General features: G+C 33.3%; 1 protein-coding gene and 1 long non-coding RNA gene across 2 annotated transcripts in view; one reads left to right on the forward strand and one right to left on the reverse strand.

Moving 5' to 3' along the window:
* LOC126977165 (uncharacterized) overlaps positions 1–3,321 on the forward strand; it is a 34,997-nt gene extending 31,676 nt beyond the window's left edge. The window contains exons 16-17 of the mRNA XM_050825858.1: positions 138–259; positions 3,177–3,321. Coding sequence (XP_050681815.1) covers positions 138–259; positions 3,177–3,277 — 223 coding nt within the window. The 3' untranslated portion in view covers positions 3,278–3,321. The remainder of the gene's footprint in view (positions 1–137; positions 260–3,176) is intronic.
* Positions 3,322–5,564: 2,243 nt separating this feature from the next.
* LOC126977187 (uncharacterized) lies at positions 5,565–9,357 on the reverse strand. The gene is made up of 4 exons (XR_007732160.1): positions 9,203–9,357; positions 8,878–9,132; positions 8,571–8,784; positions 5,565–8,370 (listed from the first exon to the last, which is right to left on the reverse strand). It is a non-coding gene; the product is annotated as an uncharacterized LOC126977187 (long non-coding RNA).
* Between the last annotated feature and the right edge of the window lie 7,214 nt (positions 9,358–16,571).

Below are 16,571 nucleotides of genomic sequence, written 5' to 3' on the forward strand. Positions count from 1 at the left end.
CATGACCAAACTACCTTTTCATTTCATTCTCAATTTTCTTTAACTCCATCCATCGTCTCTGATCTTTCGAATGAAATTATATATTTGCTGCTCAAATTTCATACTTGCATTATACAAATGATTTAATTTATTATTAGATTGCTGGCGTCAGGAAGGCTGGACTCTCCAAGTATATTTATACCAGGCTTCGTGAACACGAAGAGAAAGAAAACGATTTCCTACAGACAGTGTGGAGTTACGGATCCTAATGAAAAGAAAAGTAAGTTGATACCAGAAAGTTTTATGTTCCAGAATATTTAATAAATAAGTATTTATGGGTCATTAGACCAGACCACCAGTCATTTGCTGCGCACGCTTAAAAAAAATAAGACAAATGGCGAATTTGTAACGTAAACATGTTTTACAATAAAATGGACGTTTCGATATGTAACGAAGCATCTCAACTCAGCTGAACTCGTCCTAACTCAGCATGAGTGCTGCTTTTTGGACCCATTTGGTAACAATGTGATAATATCAAGTACGGTTAACATTTTAATGCACTCAACATCATCATCAACATTCTGGGACATCTCAGTCGATATGAAAATGGGATGACTTTAAGAACTAGGCAACTTAATCTGTCTAATCTGTCATCTCAAACGATGAGACGTATAAGTGTCAGTATGAAGTTTATTATTATTTTTATTTAGAACTTTTTTGCCAATACTACTTCGCTTGAGAATTGCCTTTTTAATTACTTTTACAAGCAATGACGTTCTATACATCGTCATTGTTTACAAGGCTTCAGCTCATTCTTATTGCAGGTGTTTAAAGTCTGTGAATCAATTTTGTTTATGATTATTCTCAGGTTTTGAGAAGAATTTAAGAATATTTAATTAATAATCTCAAATTTGAGGAACTATGTTACAATTAGTTGTTGTTAGTTGCTAACCTAAAGTTGGGCAAACCTCCTCTCAAGTAAAAGTATATTCTCCTTTTGAGCACAACGAAACCTGGGACAAATTTTCTTCGCCAGACTTACCAGATTGATATTACATAGGTACTTGCCAAAACCACGTGCTTTGTTGCACCGCATGGAGCCGATACGTAATTTTGGTCTATTGTGGTAAAATTTAGTCGAGTTCACTTATTCGTGCTTTCTATTCACTCACGCTTGGTTGTAGTGCAGTTTTAGGTAGCTTCATACATAAAGTATACTTGATGCAAAGATATCAGCACCACTTACTTTACCTTTCCGCTCCGGGAAACATTGATCGCGCGGTATGCCTCAGATCGGCGCGACATTGGCGCTCACGCAGCGTTCTGTCAATGAGTATTATTTTACGTGTAGCAATAGATTGCTTATATTAAGGATGATTTGATACATTCATATCAGAAAGCTATTGAAACAAGCTATAAGATGCAAAATAAACCATCTTAAAAACAAAATAAGGTTCAGAACTTGGTGAGGGAGTTGGGTGCCGTACGTAAAACTCGGTTTTGGTGTATCTGCAATATCTATTGCCCTGGGGCACTGCCGATTTGGGAAGGTTTATCATACTCTTTGGTAAAGTTGTGTAAAGGGCGCGCCTTTGTGTCTTCTATCGTATCTATCAAGATTTAATCGCCATCACTTTTGACCCACTGGCATCTGAATCGAATTGATGACAAGAGATATCTTGTTAATAGTTTAGCCTCAATCTATGATGAGTTTTGTTTGGCTTCACACTCATAGCTGTTATTACTCTTAGCGTCATGAAAATAATCATCATAATAACTGGCGTTACGAACATAATGTCATGTTCTTGGGGGTATATGTTTAAACTCAATACACAAATATTATCAAACGAAGTGGTAACTGGCACCAATCGTATTCTTAACATTTTTTTTATTGTTTTACTACATTCTCTATTAACATTTTATTAATAATTGTAACTGTATATTGTAGGGTCTTCTAGGCATACCTAGACCATAGTCTTACGTTGGTGAACTTGAATGTACCAGTAATTATTGATTTATCTTAGCTTACCAGTGGTAGGCTCCTTTGCACAGGATGCCAGCTAGATTATGGGTACCAACGGCGCCTATTTCTACCGTGAAGCAGTAATGTCTAAGCATTACTGTGTTTCGGTCTGAAGGACGCCGTAGCTAGTGAAGTTACTGGGCAAATGAGACTTAACATCTTATGCAGTTCCGATTATTATCAGCTGAACGTCCTGCTCGTCTCGTTCCTTATTTTCACAAAAAAAAAAGTTTTTAATAATAAATATAAAATGTAACCACTGGAATATTTTTCATGTCTGTCAAGACGAAACATGCGCCTACTCTTTAATTTATAACAACTTCAGCTGTAAATGTTTCTAGCAAATAAAGAACTTTGACTTTGATCCCCCAATCTTGAGAGGAAAAACTCAAATCGAATAATTCCCGTCAAATTTCTACTTTAGTTCTTCTCCATCTTTGCATATTTCGATGATGATTGACACGATGTCTCACCCTTTTTTCACTATAAGTTGAAGACGGTCATAACTCTCATGACGTAACGTATTCTACTTTTCTACCAGGTCTGCTACTTTTCTCCCTTTGACGGTCTTCAGGAGTTGTTGTTTTCTTTCCACGGTAATGTTACGTTGTCTATCCGTCCATGTGTCTGTCAGCAGGCTGTAATTCATAAACCACATCAGGGGTATAGCTGAAAAATAAAATAAGGTGTTTTTCAAATTTCCAAAAAAAAAATATTTACATATTTAAAAAAACTTATGAATCTCGGGAGGCCCGACATAAGTGATAACTTAAAGTAATATAAGTTGACCTATTTAATATTGAAATTGCTTAAGTTGAGAAAAGCTTAAGTTATTACTTAAATTTTATCTATATTAATATGATAATGGAAGGAAAGGTTATTTATTATTAAAATCTTTTATTGATTATAAAACATATTTTATTCTTAGTTACATAAATACTTGAATATGTACATTAGACTTTTGTGTTTGTGTCTAGTGTTTATTTAATCCTATAAAATTGGTTAGAGTGAGAGAGAAGCCAGACAGATTGGCGCTTTACGCCGCGTGTAACGCGTTACGTTACGAAGCGGCTTACCCTCCCATAAGAAGTTATCACTTCAAAAATACATAATATCATCTTGAAGGATGATACAGTACACAATGACTCTTGATAATTTAATTTTTTTGTTTCAGAAAACACGTTTTTCTTCTCAAGGCCATCGTCAGCATGTCGAGCGTGGAGTAACGCTGTAGTTAATATTATAATTGTGATCTCTGTTTACTGTTTAATATAGTTTGATTGTATTTATTGATTTGTAAATATAGTTTTATGAATTTATATTGCGTTTTAATAATGAGCTACTTATTACAATAAGGTTTGATTCTTTCCCGTTGGTTTTCTTTATGATCAATAGTTACTAAACGAAAAAAAGTAAAAATGAACACTAAACATGAAAGATTAAGTAATGTATGAAAAAATAGTCTGTGTGGAACCCTTCTTGTGTACAAGTTAGTAACTTTATCTATTATTTTGTGATATAATAATATTTTAAAGTACCTAAACAAAAAGTGTCAATTTTTTATAACACATTTTTTTCTTTTTAATTATTAACAATTGCAATTTATTATGTGCTCGAATTTACTTTCGATACATTTTTCTAGACGTCATTCCGAATCGAATGAGTAGTTGCTCATACTTTTAGGAGCTCTATCAAGAATAAAAACGTTTCTGAACTTGGTGACTGTTACCGAGCATCGAGCCACAATACATTAATAGATTAGTACTTTAACTTCATACTAGAACGTCCGAATCGACGAACGCACACAAACACACGATATACTCGGCCGCTAAGCAATCTTCGGAACACAAAACTATTGAGTGCCACGCCGTACAGAGCTGAGACTTTTTAACCGACTTCCAAAAGGAGGAGTTTCTCAATTCGATTGTTATTTTTTATGTAATTTAGTAATTATAATAAGATTTTATATTATAAAACAATTACGTGGTTTCGATAACGAATAACATTTACGCATTACGTTCATCCAGTCTGATTTGGTTCTGCTTTCGCTACGAGTGCGCTCGTCACCTTGAAATATAAGATGTTAAGTCTCATTTGCCCAGTAATTTCACTAGCTACGGCGCCTGCCCATTGTAATGGGCAGGGCGTATCAATTACCATCAGCTGAACGTCCTGCTCGTCTCGTCCCTTATTTCTATAAAAAAACAGTACCTACATTTTAATGAGCTATTATCTGTTCTGGGAAAAAAACATTTTTTTTGATATTTGATCATTTATTATATACTTATATCAATGACGTTCTAAACATATAGACAATGCCTCATACAAAATCAAAGCCGGAATATGGCTCATGCCACAAATGACGCGATAATAACCTTCGACTGCTATGTCTATACATTTCTGCGTTTACTCCAGTTGCTTGAAATATTATTGGTCAATAGGCAGCAATGTAAACACTATTTCAGTTTCAGCTGCATATTTTGAATTTAGAATCCGATTTGGACAGTGACATTAGTGGAGTAGCAGTTAGGTAGGTATTTTTATAAACCCAGACGAAAAAGGGGGTTGCTATAAGTTTTACGTTCATCAGTCTGTCCCTATTTTCCGATGAAGATCTGTTCAGTCGTAGGCTTTTTACGTTTTTAATAAAAAAGTCACACTCATATTATAAGGGGGAAAGTTTTTTTATGTTTATTTATTGGCTTGTTTACATTTGTTACTTCTTTACATTCTAAAGGGATTTGAATTTAATAAATCAAGGTAACCTTTATTGAGAGAAACTAATACTAAAATATAATCTCAGTAACCTCCTTTTTTTAAGTCGGTTAAAAAGAGCGACTCTATTGTTTTCATTTCTGACTGTGTCCTTTCATCTGTCCCATTCTGGCGAGTCTTGTCTGTGGCCTGTCAATAATATTGTATCATATTTAATGAAAAATATTCCTTTTTATTAAATTACTTCCACTTTTCGCATATTAATCTTATAAAAAAAAAATAACCTTACCTATGGTAAGACACACCATGTTTGTTTTGAGTCGATCATGTATTATTTCAGCACTTTTTATAGCACACTTAGGCTTGTGGATTGACACACGTCTAAGGAGAAAAGTGTGCTTACATTGTCTTTAAGCTTTACACTTTTGCCGTTCCGTTATCAGACTGCGAATGATATGTGCATATGTATAGAACGTCATTGGGGGCCGTTCATAAAATACGTTCGCATACAAAGGGGGGGGGGTCTGGCTGAGTGTGACAAGGGGGGGCGGGGGGTATACGGCAACGTGACGTTCAGTTGTTGAAGATGGAAGATATATATTAATTTATTTAAATTATATTATAATAACTAAATAAATATTTTTAATTTTCAGAATTTGTGTACTATCATTTGTAATTTATCATACACACGAGAGGGGGGGCGGGGTGGGGGAGCACAGAAAGTGTGACACAGCGTGACAATAGGGAGGGAGGGGGTCAAAAAAAAAAGCTGATTTTAGTGTGACGTATTTTATAAACAGCCCCTTGGCTACATGGGATATAATAAAGAAAAAAGGTAGTCATAATATTAATATGATAGCTAAAAATTATATTGACCTAATTCATTATAGTGACGTTGATATAACAAAACCATTAGACATTGCAAAAACATTTAATAATTATTTTAGTGATTTGACTAAAAATTGGAATAATCAGTATAAATACAAAATAAATTCAGTAATTATAATAGTATACTTCTCTCTCCATGTTCCGAGAACGAAGTAATAAAGATAATAAATTCTATTAAAAATACAAAGGCAACAGGTTATGAGTATGATTTCATATCTACACATATACTCAAACACTGCAAGCACAATATCTCTCATATATTGACTCACTTAATTAAAATATACTTTTCACAGGGTGTCTTTCCAGAAAGCTTAAAGTTATCTGTTTTAAGCCATTAATTAAAAAAGGTAGGTAATAAAACCGATATCAATAATTATCGCCCAACTCTTATGTCTATTTTCTAGATATATAGATAATGGAAAAAGCAATGTATGTAAGAATAATACATTTTCTAAATATACATAATCTATCTATATATATAAAAATGAATTGCTGTTCCTTAGTCTCGCTAAAACTCGAGAACGTCTGGACCGATTTGGCTAATTTTGGTCTTGAAATATTTGTGGAAGTCCAGGGAAGGTTTAAAAGGTTAATAAATATGAAAGTGTTTTGAAAAAAACAATTTTGTTTTTCCTTTAGGTATGTGTCCCCCGTCGTCCGATATTTGTTTTGTATGGGCATATTTTCTAGAGAATTTATTGACGCACGGTTTGACAGTTCTGCTGTGAAACAATTTCATTACAACAATAGGGTGCATATTTTACGAAATAATTCTTGATGATATGAAATATTACTGACAAATTAATAAAAAACATTATTTTATTTATTATGTACAGAACAACGTCTGTCGGGTCAACTAGTATTATATATATATGATCTAAATAAAAAAAAGCGCAACAGAAAAACCATCGTATAATTGTGGAAATGACCACAGCTTAAAAAAAAGGTTTAGCAATTCAACATAAAGAATAAAATCAAACTTATGGGCAAGGGACCTTGATTTAAAGACTCAAGTGGATACTCCTATTGACACATATCCATAATTATTCCTAACGAGCATAAATCGATAATTTATAATATGACTATTAATAAAAATTTAGAAACTATATTGACATGGTTCAAAGAGAACAATTTATTCACTAATATGACAAAAACTAAATATATACAATTCTCTAATTATAAAACAATACATAAATCTCTAAATATAACACACAGTGACCAAACAATTAAAGAAACAGACAGAATAAAACTTTTAGGCCTTATATTAGACATGTGATACAGTGGCAGACAAAATAAATTAGTGCGTTTTCGCTTTGAGAAGGCTCAGACAAACTGTATCCTTTAATGCTGCATTTACTGCATACCATGGTTATATTGTGTCAGTTTTACGGTATGGGTTAATACTATGGGGAAACTCCACTAATATTTCACATGTTTTTCTGGCACAAAAAAAATGTATAAGAGTTTTATGCAATGTCAGTCCTCTAGAATTGTGTAGACCATCATTCAAACAATTGTTAACGCTTACTGGTCTATATATATTAGAAATTTGTATATTCATTAAAAAAATGGTGAACTTTTAAAACCAGCAAAGGACTATTCCATATTAGGATTAAGAGATCCAACTCGCCTTTTGATGCCATACTGTAGAACAGCGCTTCATCAAAATAATGCAAATGTTATGTATATTAGGGTCTTTAACCAACTTCCAAAGAATGTTAGAGAGATGCCTAAAACATGAATGCATAAAAAATTTAAATTATGGCTAATAGATAATTGCTTTTATAGTTTAAATGAATTCTTTAGCCAAAAATAATAGTATTTAAATGTTATTTTTTGAGAGGTACCTACAAACTAATGTTTATTTTATATTATACTCATATTATTGAATTATAGCTATGTAATTTGTATTAATGACGTATAAATATAAAAATTGCAATATTGACAATCAAATATTTGTATGCCGATATATTGGCGAATGGTGCTGTACACCTATCAATTGTTAACAACTATGTTACCACGATTTATACAAATAAATCATTTCATTTGATCAAATTGAATTATGATATAAAATGGATGAGAATCCATCTTCAAATCTACAAAACCAAAACACTCAAACAAAAAAACACCAAGTAATATTATATATCAATATAATAAAATAATAGAGGGTTTAATTTGTGTGCACATCATGGATATATATTTTAATAATTAAGTCTTCTAAGTTTTATTCCTTAGACACTTGGCCCTAATCTAGAAAAAAAAAATCGATATCTTCATTTAATATAAAGTTTTAAGAAACAAAGATTTTTATAGTAGTATGTGCTTAGTCATGTGTGTATGCTGACGAAGTCACGGGTATCAGCTAGTGTAACTTAAAATTAATAAAATATACATATGTATAAAATTAACACAAAAAGTACCATCCAATGCCACATAGCTCACAAGTAGATATGTTTCTCAGAAAATATATGAACTATTTTATTTCAGCTACTTGTAAAATTATATTTTATTCAAAACATTACATTATATACACATTATCCTATATACTTAATTATGAAATAACACTTAATCATAAAATTAGCTCAGTATTTACATAGAGCTCTAATTACTATTAGCAGCGGAATTTTGTAATTGCTGGATTTCTAATTCTAGTTTTAAATTTTCAAGCCTAATTTTTTCAGTTTTCGCTTGAAAATATGATGCCATAGCCAATTCCTTAGATAATTGTGCTTTATGGAGATCAGATAGTCTTCGTCGTTTGTTCACTAAAACAAATTAAACTTATTAGTTCATAAAGTAAATTATATTTTATTTTTAATGTTACAATCACATCAAAGGTATATCTAGTAGTAATACTAAGTCAAATACCACATTTTTACTAAAGAAAATTGAAAACTATAATTGATTTGAAGAAATTCCTGTGTGAATTAGTACAAATTAGTGAGTAAATAAGAAAACAACTTACAGGAATTGTTAGGGGTGTTAAAAACAATTCGCTTGGCAGTGAAGTTTTTGCAATCAGTTTTGATTGCATCATTTTCACTTTCCACCTCCACAGTATCATCATCTCTGCTAGTACATTCAGTCTTCACATCCACAATAACACATGTATCATCTAGCATAGAAGCTACTCTGTCTAGGGCTTCATCTGGGGGGATGTACATCTTACCACCACGAGTCTGGAAATAAGAAAATGAATTACCGATTTGGAAAAGAAGTAAGTAAGTAAATAGTGTGATTGTGATTGGTTATAAAATATAATATATTTGAACCTTGAATTTGTTTTGTCGTATCATTGCGTTTCGTTTTCTTGCTGCCTTCTTAAGATTCTCCCACTTTAAACGTAATTGCTCGGGACGCCGTATTTCTCCCGCGATCTCACTAAATTCATACGCTAAGGATTTCCAAGCTTCCTCCTTCATCCGATTGTTAGTAGCATCTGTCTTCTTGGATGTTATAACTTCATGCTTATCAATCAAATCAAGCAAGCAAATAACGTCGTCTTTCGACAGAGGCCTTCCTTTAATCTGAAATAAGTATTTGGCGCCAATTATTAATCAAGCTTAAATATTCAAATTAGTTCATCATAATACTCACGCTGCAATTTTGAGCCATTTTTCTGTATCGTTAAAATTAATTCACAATAATAAATTTAAAAGCAACAACTGAAGGCTATATTCTGAAAAGTAGGTACACAATGTCCGTTTGTATTTAGTATTTACTGTTTATGTGTTTACAAAAGAGACGCTGGCTGGACGCACGTTTGACTAGAATGTCACCGTAAACGATACGTCAAAGTCAAAAATCCAGTTTCGTTACAAGCATGACACTAAACGACACCAAATCAATGATAGAAAAATATAAACATTTATTTTATTATATATATAAACAAAGAATATTCATGCTTTTAATATTATAACATGTGAAATATTTATTAATATTTAATAATTTCTGTGAGTCATCGATAAAATATATTATTTTGGTGACGCAATGATATCAGCCAAAGTTCTAAAACGAAACGTTTCAGAGGGACGCTTAACAAGCGATAAGCAGTTTTATCTATATAAGTACCAATGATCCGAGATAGGCGAACCCATGGCGAATAATGATATTTAAAAGTATAGATAGGTTACGTAGACAACATTCGGTGTTTGAAAATGATACACTAACGCACACATGAATAATTTAACATTGCAATAGCACACTACATTACTATTACACGTCAAAGAAGGATAGTAAATGCAATTATCGCAAGCAAAAAGATATAAATCTAATTTGCTAATTCCTTCGTATTTGTATAGAAAACATACAGTTAATTCATCAGTGATTTATGCCTAAATTACGATTCATTCATGAGTTTATGTAGTAAAAGCTATAAAGTAGTAAAATGCATTGAAATTAGGTAGATGTGTCATTGATTTTATAAGAAAATAATTTAATATTGATTATAATATATCTCCACATTGATGATATTAATTATTTACACATAAAATAATAAAAAATATACAGACACCAAAACAAGACCGAAAGGTATCAACAGTAAGGGTCCCATTTTTAAAATTTTTCTAACGACGGCTCCCAAAAAGTTTTAAGATTACAATTATTATTTTTTGTATTTTATATTATTTATGGATGTCTTTTTGTTGAGGTTTTATTACAATAAGGTAATGGGAGAAGAAGAAAATGATCCATTGATTCTTCTGCAGTTAGCAAGGGATATACTGAAAAGGACAGTGTTACTGAAAAATCTCCTACGTAAACAAATAGCACTCACTGTCTACATCCGCTACCTACCCTAAAACTTGTTTTAGTAGTTTGATAGTTCAGCTACCTATATACGCACTTGTTTATTAAAAATTATTACATTTAGTATTACATTCACTGCAACAACGACTTTTTTACATCATTTCCTAAAATATTCTTACCTCGATCATCCCGCAACAGACAGCATCAATATTTCGTCATCTCTGTGCCTACGTTAATCTATGATCGGATAGGCGGCGATCAGCGTTGTCATGGCGACATATTTATTTTGTTAGATAAATAATGAAATCAAATAAAATGTTATTATTTATGATTTCTTAAGTGTGGTATGTAATTCTATGATTTTTTTTTACTTTCGTAATTAGTGCATCTTCCCATAACAGAAGACGGCATTTTAATGTTGTACCTATATCAAATTGTAAGCAATTCTGTCAGCTACAAACGCGTGCGTACCGTTTCCTTATCGAGAGAGTGACTATGACCAAAGGAACCAATTGACTCCATTTAGGCGATTGATTTTCGGCGCGCTAGTGACATAATATCTACCTCTTTTAATACTATAATATCATTGATGGCGAACCAATATAAATTTATTGAGAAGGCGCTTTAAGGAAATCACACAAGTAATCGCATTGAGTCACATCTGACCCCAAAGCTATGAATAAAAAGGGAGTAGAAGGAACTCATACAATAAAATATGTTATATTAAAATAATTAAATGGCTTATAGAAATCATAATAAAAATATAAAACCATAAATTTCACTCTTGTAATTTTTTTTATTTAACTGACAATGTAACTGTTTTCTTTGAGAATTCGAAGAAGATAATATAATATTACCTATGGCTCTCTTTTAGTCCTTCTCGTGACTTTAGTCCTTAGCGCATAGTTGATCATAGCAGTCGACACCTTTGGTATTATTTGGTACTTTAGATCATTTCACTTTTGGTCCATTTCCTTGAGTATGTCTAGACTCTAGATAGAAAATAGTTACCCTCCGATGATCCAGAAACATTTTGGCTATTTTCGGACTCTTGGATCTCAGTTACCGATTAATGGACACTATGTACAGGATATAATTTCCAATTTTATCTTACGAGATAGAACCCGCGACATCTCGCTCTACATCCAACAACTCTTACAGCCATTGCCGTATTTGTCTTTCTTGATTCATAATGACAACTAAAAGAGAAAAATTACATAAATTAAATTATGTAAGACAAATTTACACTATAATAAGTCAAAATGTTATGTAATTGGTCGCATGGTCAGAACCCAAGAGAACAGCGACGTGTGCATAGGGGTAGGTAGTCTGTTCGCAGCTGATTTGCGTACGCCGTGGGGAGGTAGGAAGCTAGAAAGAGCTCTGTCGCCGTCTAAGCACTCAAACATATTTATTTTTCGATTAGAAATTGTTTTGACCCCATGCGCCTAATTAAGGGTTAAACCCCCTTTTTCATAATAGTCTGCTAACTTAAAGCATTGCTAATTCTCACTCTGTCTTCTTCTATTGACCTAAGTAAGAATGAGAAAAAACACTCCTAAGCGGCTGTTTAAAGTTAGCGGACCATTATGAATAAGGGGGAAAGAGATTACACTTAACAGTGTGTCTTGGACAGCTATCTGCGTTTTACTGTAAGTTATTGAGACCGGTCGTGAGTTATTTTAAATTAAATAATACAATTTAGTTTTACTCCTTAAGTGATATTTTATTCTTACTAAACAGTAATTAAACCTTAGATTAAGGATTCGTCTCCACTGAGCTCCAAATAGATACCGCACTACCTAAGAACAATAGCTTTTTTGTGGGTGTGGCATCTTGACACTCAATGGCATCTTTCAAATTTTAAGATACCCTTCGTGCTATTTTACATTGAAATTATTAAAATACAAAATACTTACTGATGATATGTGATCCCAGTGTCTTTGTTATTTCTTGTAGTATTATTTTTACAAAGTTTAACCTACTAATCAAAGTTTTTCCCTCCAAGCTTACGCGTATTACCCGTCCAACGATTTAAAAATGACCTTTTTACATGGCTTATAGATAAATGTTTGTATTCCATAAATGAAATGTTGACACTTTAGATTAAATTAAATTGACTTTAAAATATAATATATTAATACTAGTCTTTAAATAATGACATTTAAAAATAATAATTATAATTTAAATAGACCTAAGTGCTTAAAATATAGAGTTTGTTAATGTTAAATCAATTATAATAATAACTAGAATTTTGTTAATAATAATTTTGCATGCCAGAAATGGCCGATAACATTGATACATTAAAACTATTTACACCCATTGTTACATGTTTTCTAGCAAAATAAAGGATTTATTATTTATTTATTTATAACTCGGCATTTTAGTTCCAAATATTAGAAATGTTTAACAGAACATATTGCACATTTTTCGAGACTGGCTCGAGTATACTTAGGCGTAGTATTAGTTGGCGAACTTTGCGACTACGCCTGCGGTATCTAGTTGGAGAGGAGCGGAGACCAATCCTTATTCTAAGAATTAAACAGTATAGTCTAATAATATAGTCTAAAACTAGTATACCAGTACAGCGCATGCGCTAAATACCTATCGATTTACACAAAACTCCCCTCAATCACATTCAGTTGCAAAGATGCTTCCTCAAATAATACTTCTCTTATCTATCAGCTTGTGCAGTGCAAATCTAGAGGGACCATTTCTCTTCTTCGGCCCAAAGTCCCTCCATAAATACAAAAGACCAGCGCTAAAGTCCTTGGACCAAGATGAATTGATGAAGATATACAGTGAACCGTCAGCAATTGTTGTTTTTAATAACCAGGATTCAGTGCCACTTTCCAGTGGTAACTTTCCGAGGTTGAGGAAGATGCTGGAAGGACAGACGGTATTGGTTCTTCCACAAGATTTCCTGGATGTGCATCCAGATTATATCAGTAACGAGACTCAGGTGAATATTTAATAATTTTATGAATTTAAGTGTTTAATTAAAAAAAATGGCTCTATCGTAAATCCTACTACTCCACAGTTGAATATCTATGTGATCGGACAACCTGGGACTAGATTATGATTATCTTATAGCAATAGCAATGAGAGTAGAGGTAGGTCTCTACTCTTAGAGGGAGAGTTTCTTGCGGCACTTCTTCTCTCTCAGAGCGCCATTTGTTTCCGAAGTGGTACTTGATAATAGATAGTATATTAGAAATGACAACAAAAAGAATTCTAAAGGAATCAGTTTTGAGAAAATAAATGCTCTTTATAAACTACTTATGCTACTGTCATTAGGTACTTTCTCTACTAGTTAATCTTACGTTCACGAATGGCGACCACGTACCGGAAGACGTAGTGTTGGAAGGCGTCAAGATGGTCCGACGATCTGGTCAAGATCGCCGAAATACGTTGGATGAGGGCAGCGCAGGACCGATCGACGTAGAGATCTTTGGGGGAGGCCTTTGCGTTTATCTAAAATATGTTATGAGTTGTCATTCCGCTATGATTTATCTTTAACCAATACGACACGTGTAATCAAAGCCGGCTATTTAGTTGAGTTAAAGCGTTTTTGAAGGTTTTATACCAATTTCATTTAATTAATATTTTTATATATATATCCAGATGCTGACTCTTCAAGGTCCATGGTCTGAACGCGATGCCCAGATGACGGAAACTTTCGACAGGTTACAAGATATTTATGGCAGAGGAAAAGTGTTAGGAATTCTCGGTATGAAATATTTAACGCCTGATTAATTTATTATAGCAATGTTTAACACAGCATCTTAGGAAATTTATTATCATTACCAAAAACTGGGTAGAATAATATTTGTGAGTTGATCTTCCTTCAGAGCTATTCCGATATTTTGATGAGTCACTAAATAGCATGGTGTTCTACTGTTAGTTGAGTTTGATAGGAGCCAAGATACAAAGTGCCCATATTGTTAGATAAACGTTTAGCGCCATCTGTTATCTAGGAGGTGGTTCTTTCTTTCGATGTTTATTTACTCTAGTGTCTCTTAGTCCTTATTTAGTATGTTCAATTTAAGGTTCTAATTTGGCAATTATTAGGCTGGATTTCATCAAATTCGCTTTTATAGGTAAGGTTTAAGTTAAATTTAACATTAACAGTTACGCTGTCTTTAACATAGACTGCTAAAAAGTGAAATATGAAGTCAATAACGAATATTTATTTAAAACAATTGACAGGTCACTATTTAGCTATTTAATATTAACAATAGGTTTAACTTCAATCCCCCCGATTGGACGGATACGCTTAACAGCAAAAGTTATGACGTCATCTAAAAATTATTATATGTGGCAACAAATTTTTTGCTTAACCGGACCTTTAACATGTTTGTTACTGTTAAAGTTAGTTGATGCAACTCAGCCAAGACTTCAAGTGTTAATTATACGTATATATTTACCCCCTTATTCATAATAGTCTGCTAACTTAAAGCATTGCTAATTCTCACTCTGTCTTCGTCTATAGACCTAAGTCAGAATGAGAAACAACAGCCTAAGCGGCTGTTTAAAGTTAGCGGACCATTATGAATAAGGGGGTTAATATTTATTTTCCTTCTAGGTAACTCGGTATCTCAATCACAGTCAGTTGACTACGATGGAGAGTGGTCGCGGGTTCGACGTCAGGCCGAGGATGGTACTACCACCGTCACCACCACCACCGAGGAGGAGAAACCAGCTCGTGTATTGCCGAAATATGCTTTATATAATGCAACAGGTACCAATCCACTTATGGTTCTGGTAGGTAGTAGATATTTATCAAATACTTTTACTAAAAAGGCCAGTAACGCTCCTGTGATTCCTCTTGTGTTACAGGAGGATAGGGTGGTGGTGATTACTTAACATCAGGTGACCTCCTGATGAAAAAATTTCATAAATTACCAAAGTTCTTATTTTGCAAATTAAAAAATGGAATATTTTTATCAAATTAATGTATTATCATCGGTCCTCGATAAATCTACGAAGTTTGAACGAAATCTGGCTGTTTAAAGTGGGTCAGAATCGCTCCCAAACGAGTCGGTTAGAAACAAACATACATACAGGTGAAGCTAATAAAAAGCGTGCTATAACAGGAATAGAACCTTGTTTAATTTGACATCTACGTAAAATGAAGAAAGAAATGTGAAAGGTGCAGTGCAATCCTTAACGAAATTAAAGAAAGCGCCCATGAAGGGTTTCGTAGCAGCAAGAAACACAATAAAGAAAGGAAAATCATATTAAATGATTTAAATGGAAAAGACAGAAAATCTACAGAGCAAATGAGCTCTCATCATTTATACGTATTAAAAAAAAACTACTTACTTGATCTCATTGAAACCAATTCAAGTTTGCATGGTAATGTACATCATATATTTTTTTTAGTTTTATCATTCTCTTATTTTAGAAGTTACAGGGGGGGACCTTTCCTGACATGACCTTACCTTTCATGTCCGGATCATTGTTGTATTGGTAAAAACAAATTGTTGGTCGACGTTTTCAGTCAAGTGAAATACAGACAATAAAACTATGATTCTAATTTTAATATATAAGTCAATCTCAAGTTTTTTATTGCAAATTAGTATTGAATTCGTATTTGTTATAGTAAAAACTCTATAAATACCAAACTTTCATAATTTAATTTTGATAGGTGAAACTGAAATATTCTAGGACCAGCGGGAAAGGCTGCGTTACTGTACTCCACCGGTTGGCCAGAACTTCGGTGGGAGGATGGTACGACTACCGTATTGGACACTCCCGTGGGAGAACCCACCGTCAAACCCACAAGGCTGTATACCATCTTGGTCGTGAGGTTTGCTGATGGAGACAATACAAGGGACAAGGTATTAACAATTTTACTGTAGTACTCTATTTTTGAATTATATATGTGTTTGGAATATATGGGCTAATAATAACCGTTGTATAGTTATAATGTCCTTGCAGTGGCTGCTTTCTTTTTCTGTGGAGCCACCATATTTTTTTCTGGACTAGCAGAAGATCTAACCGTATGTGCAGTTGTAGCCCCAGGCAGTTTTGCCACCACACCTATTTATGCAGTAGCAGTAGAACTAACAGTATTTGTAGTGTTAGTCCGGGGCAGTTCTGCCACCACACTTATTTCTGCAGTAGTGGTAGAACTAACAGGATTTGCAGTGTTAGTCCGGGGCAGTTCTGCCACCACACTTATTACTGCAGTAGTGGTAGAACTAACAGTATTTGC

This window comes from Leptidea sinapis, chromosome 44, assembly GCF_905404315.1.
Source record: "Leptidea sinapis chromosome 44, ilLepSina1.1, whole genome shotgun sequence".
NCBI classification, from domain to species: Eukaryota; Metazoa; Arthropoda; class Insecta; order Lepidoptera; family Pieridae; genus Leptidea; species Leptidea sinapis.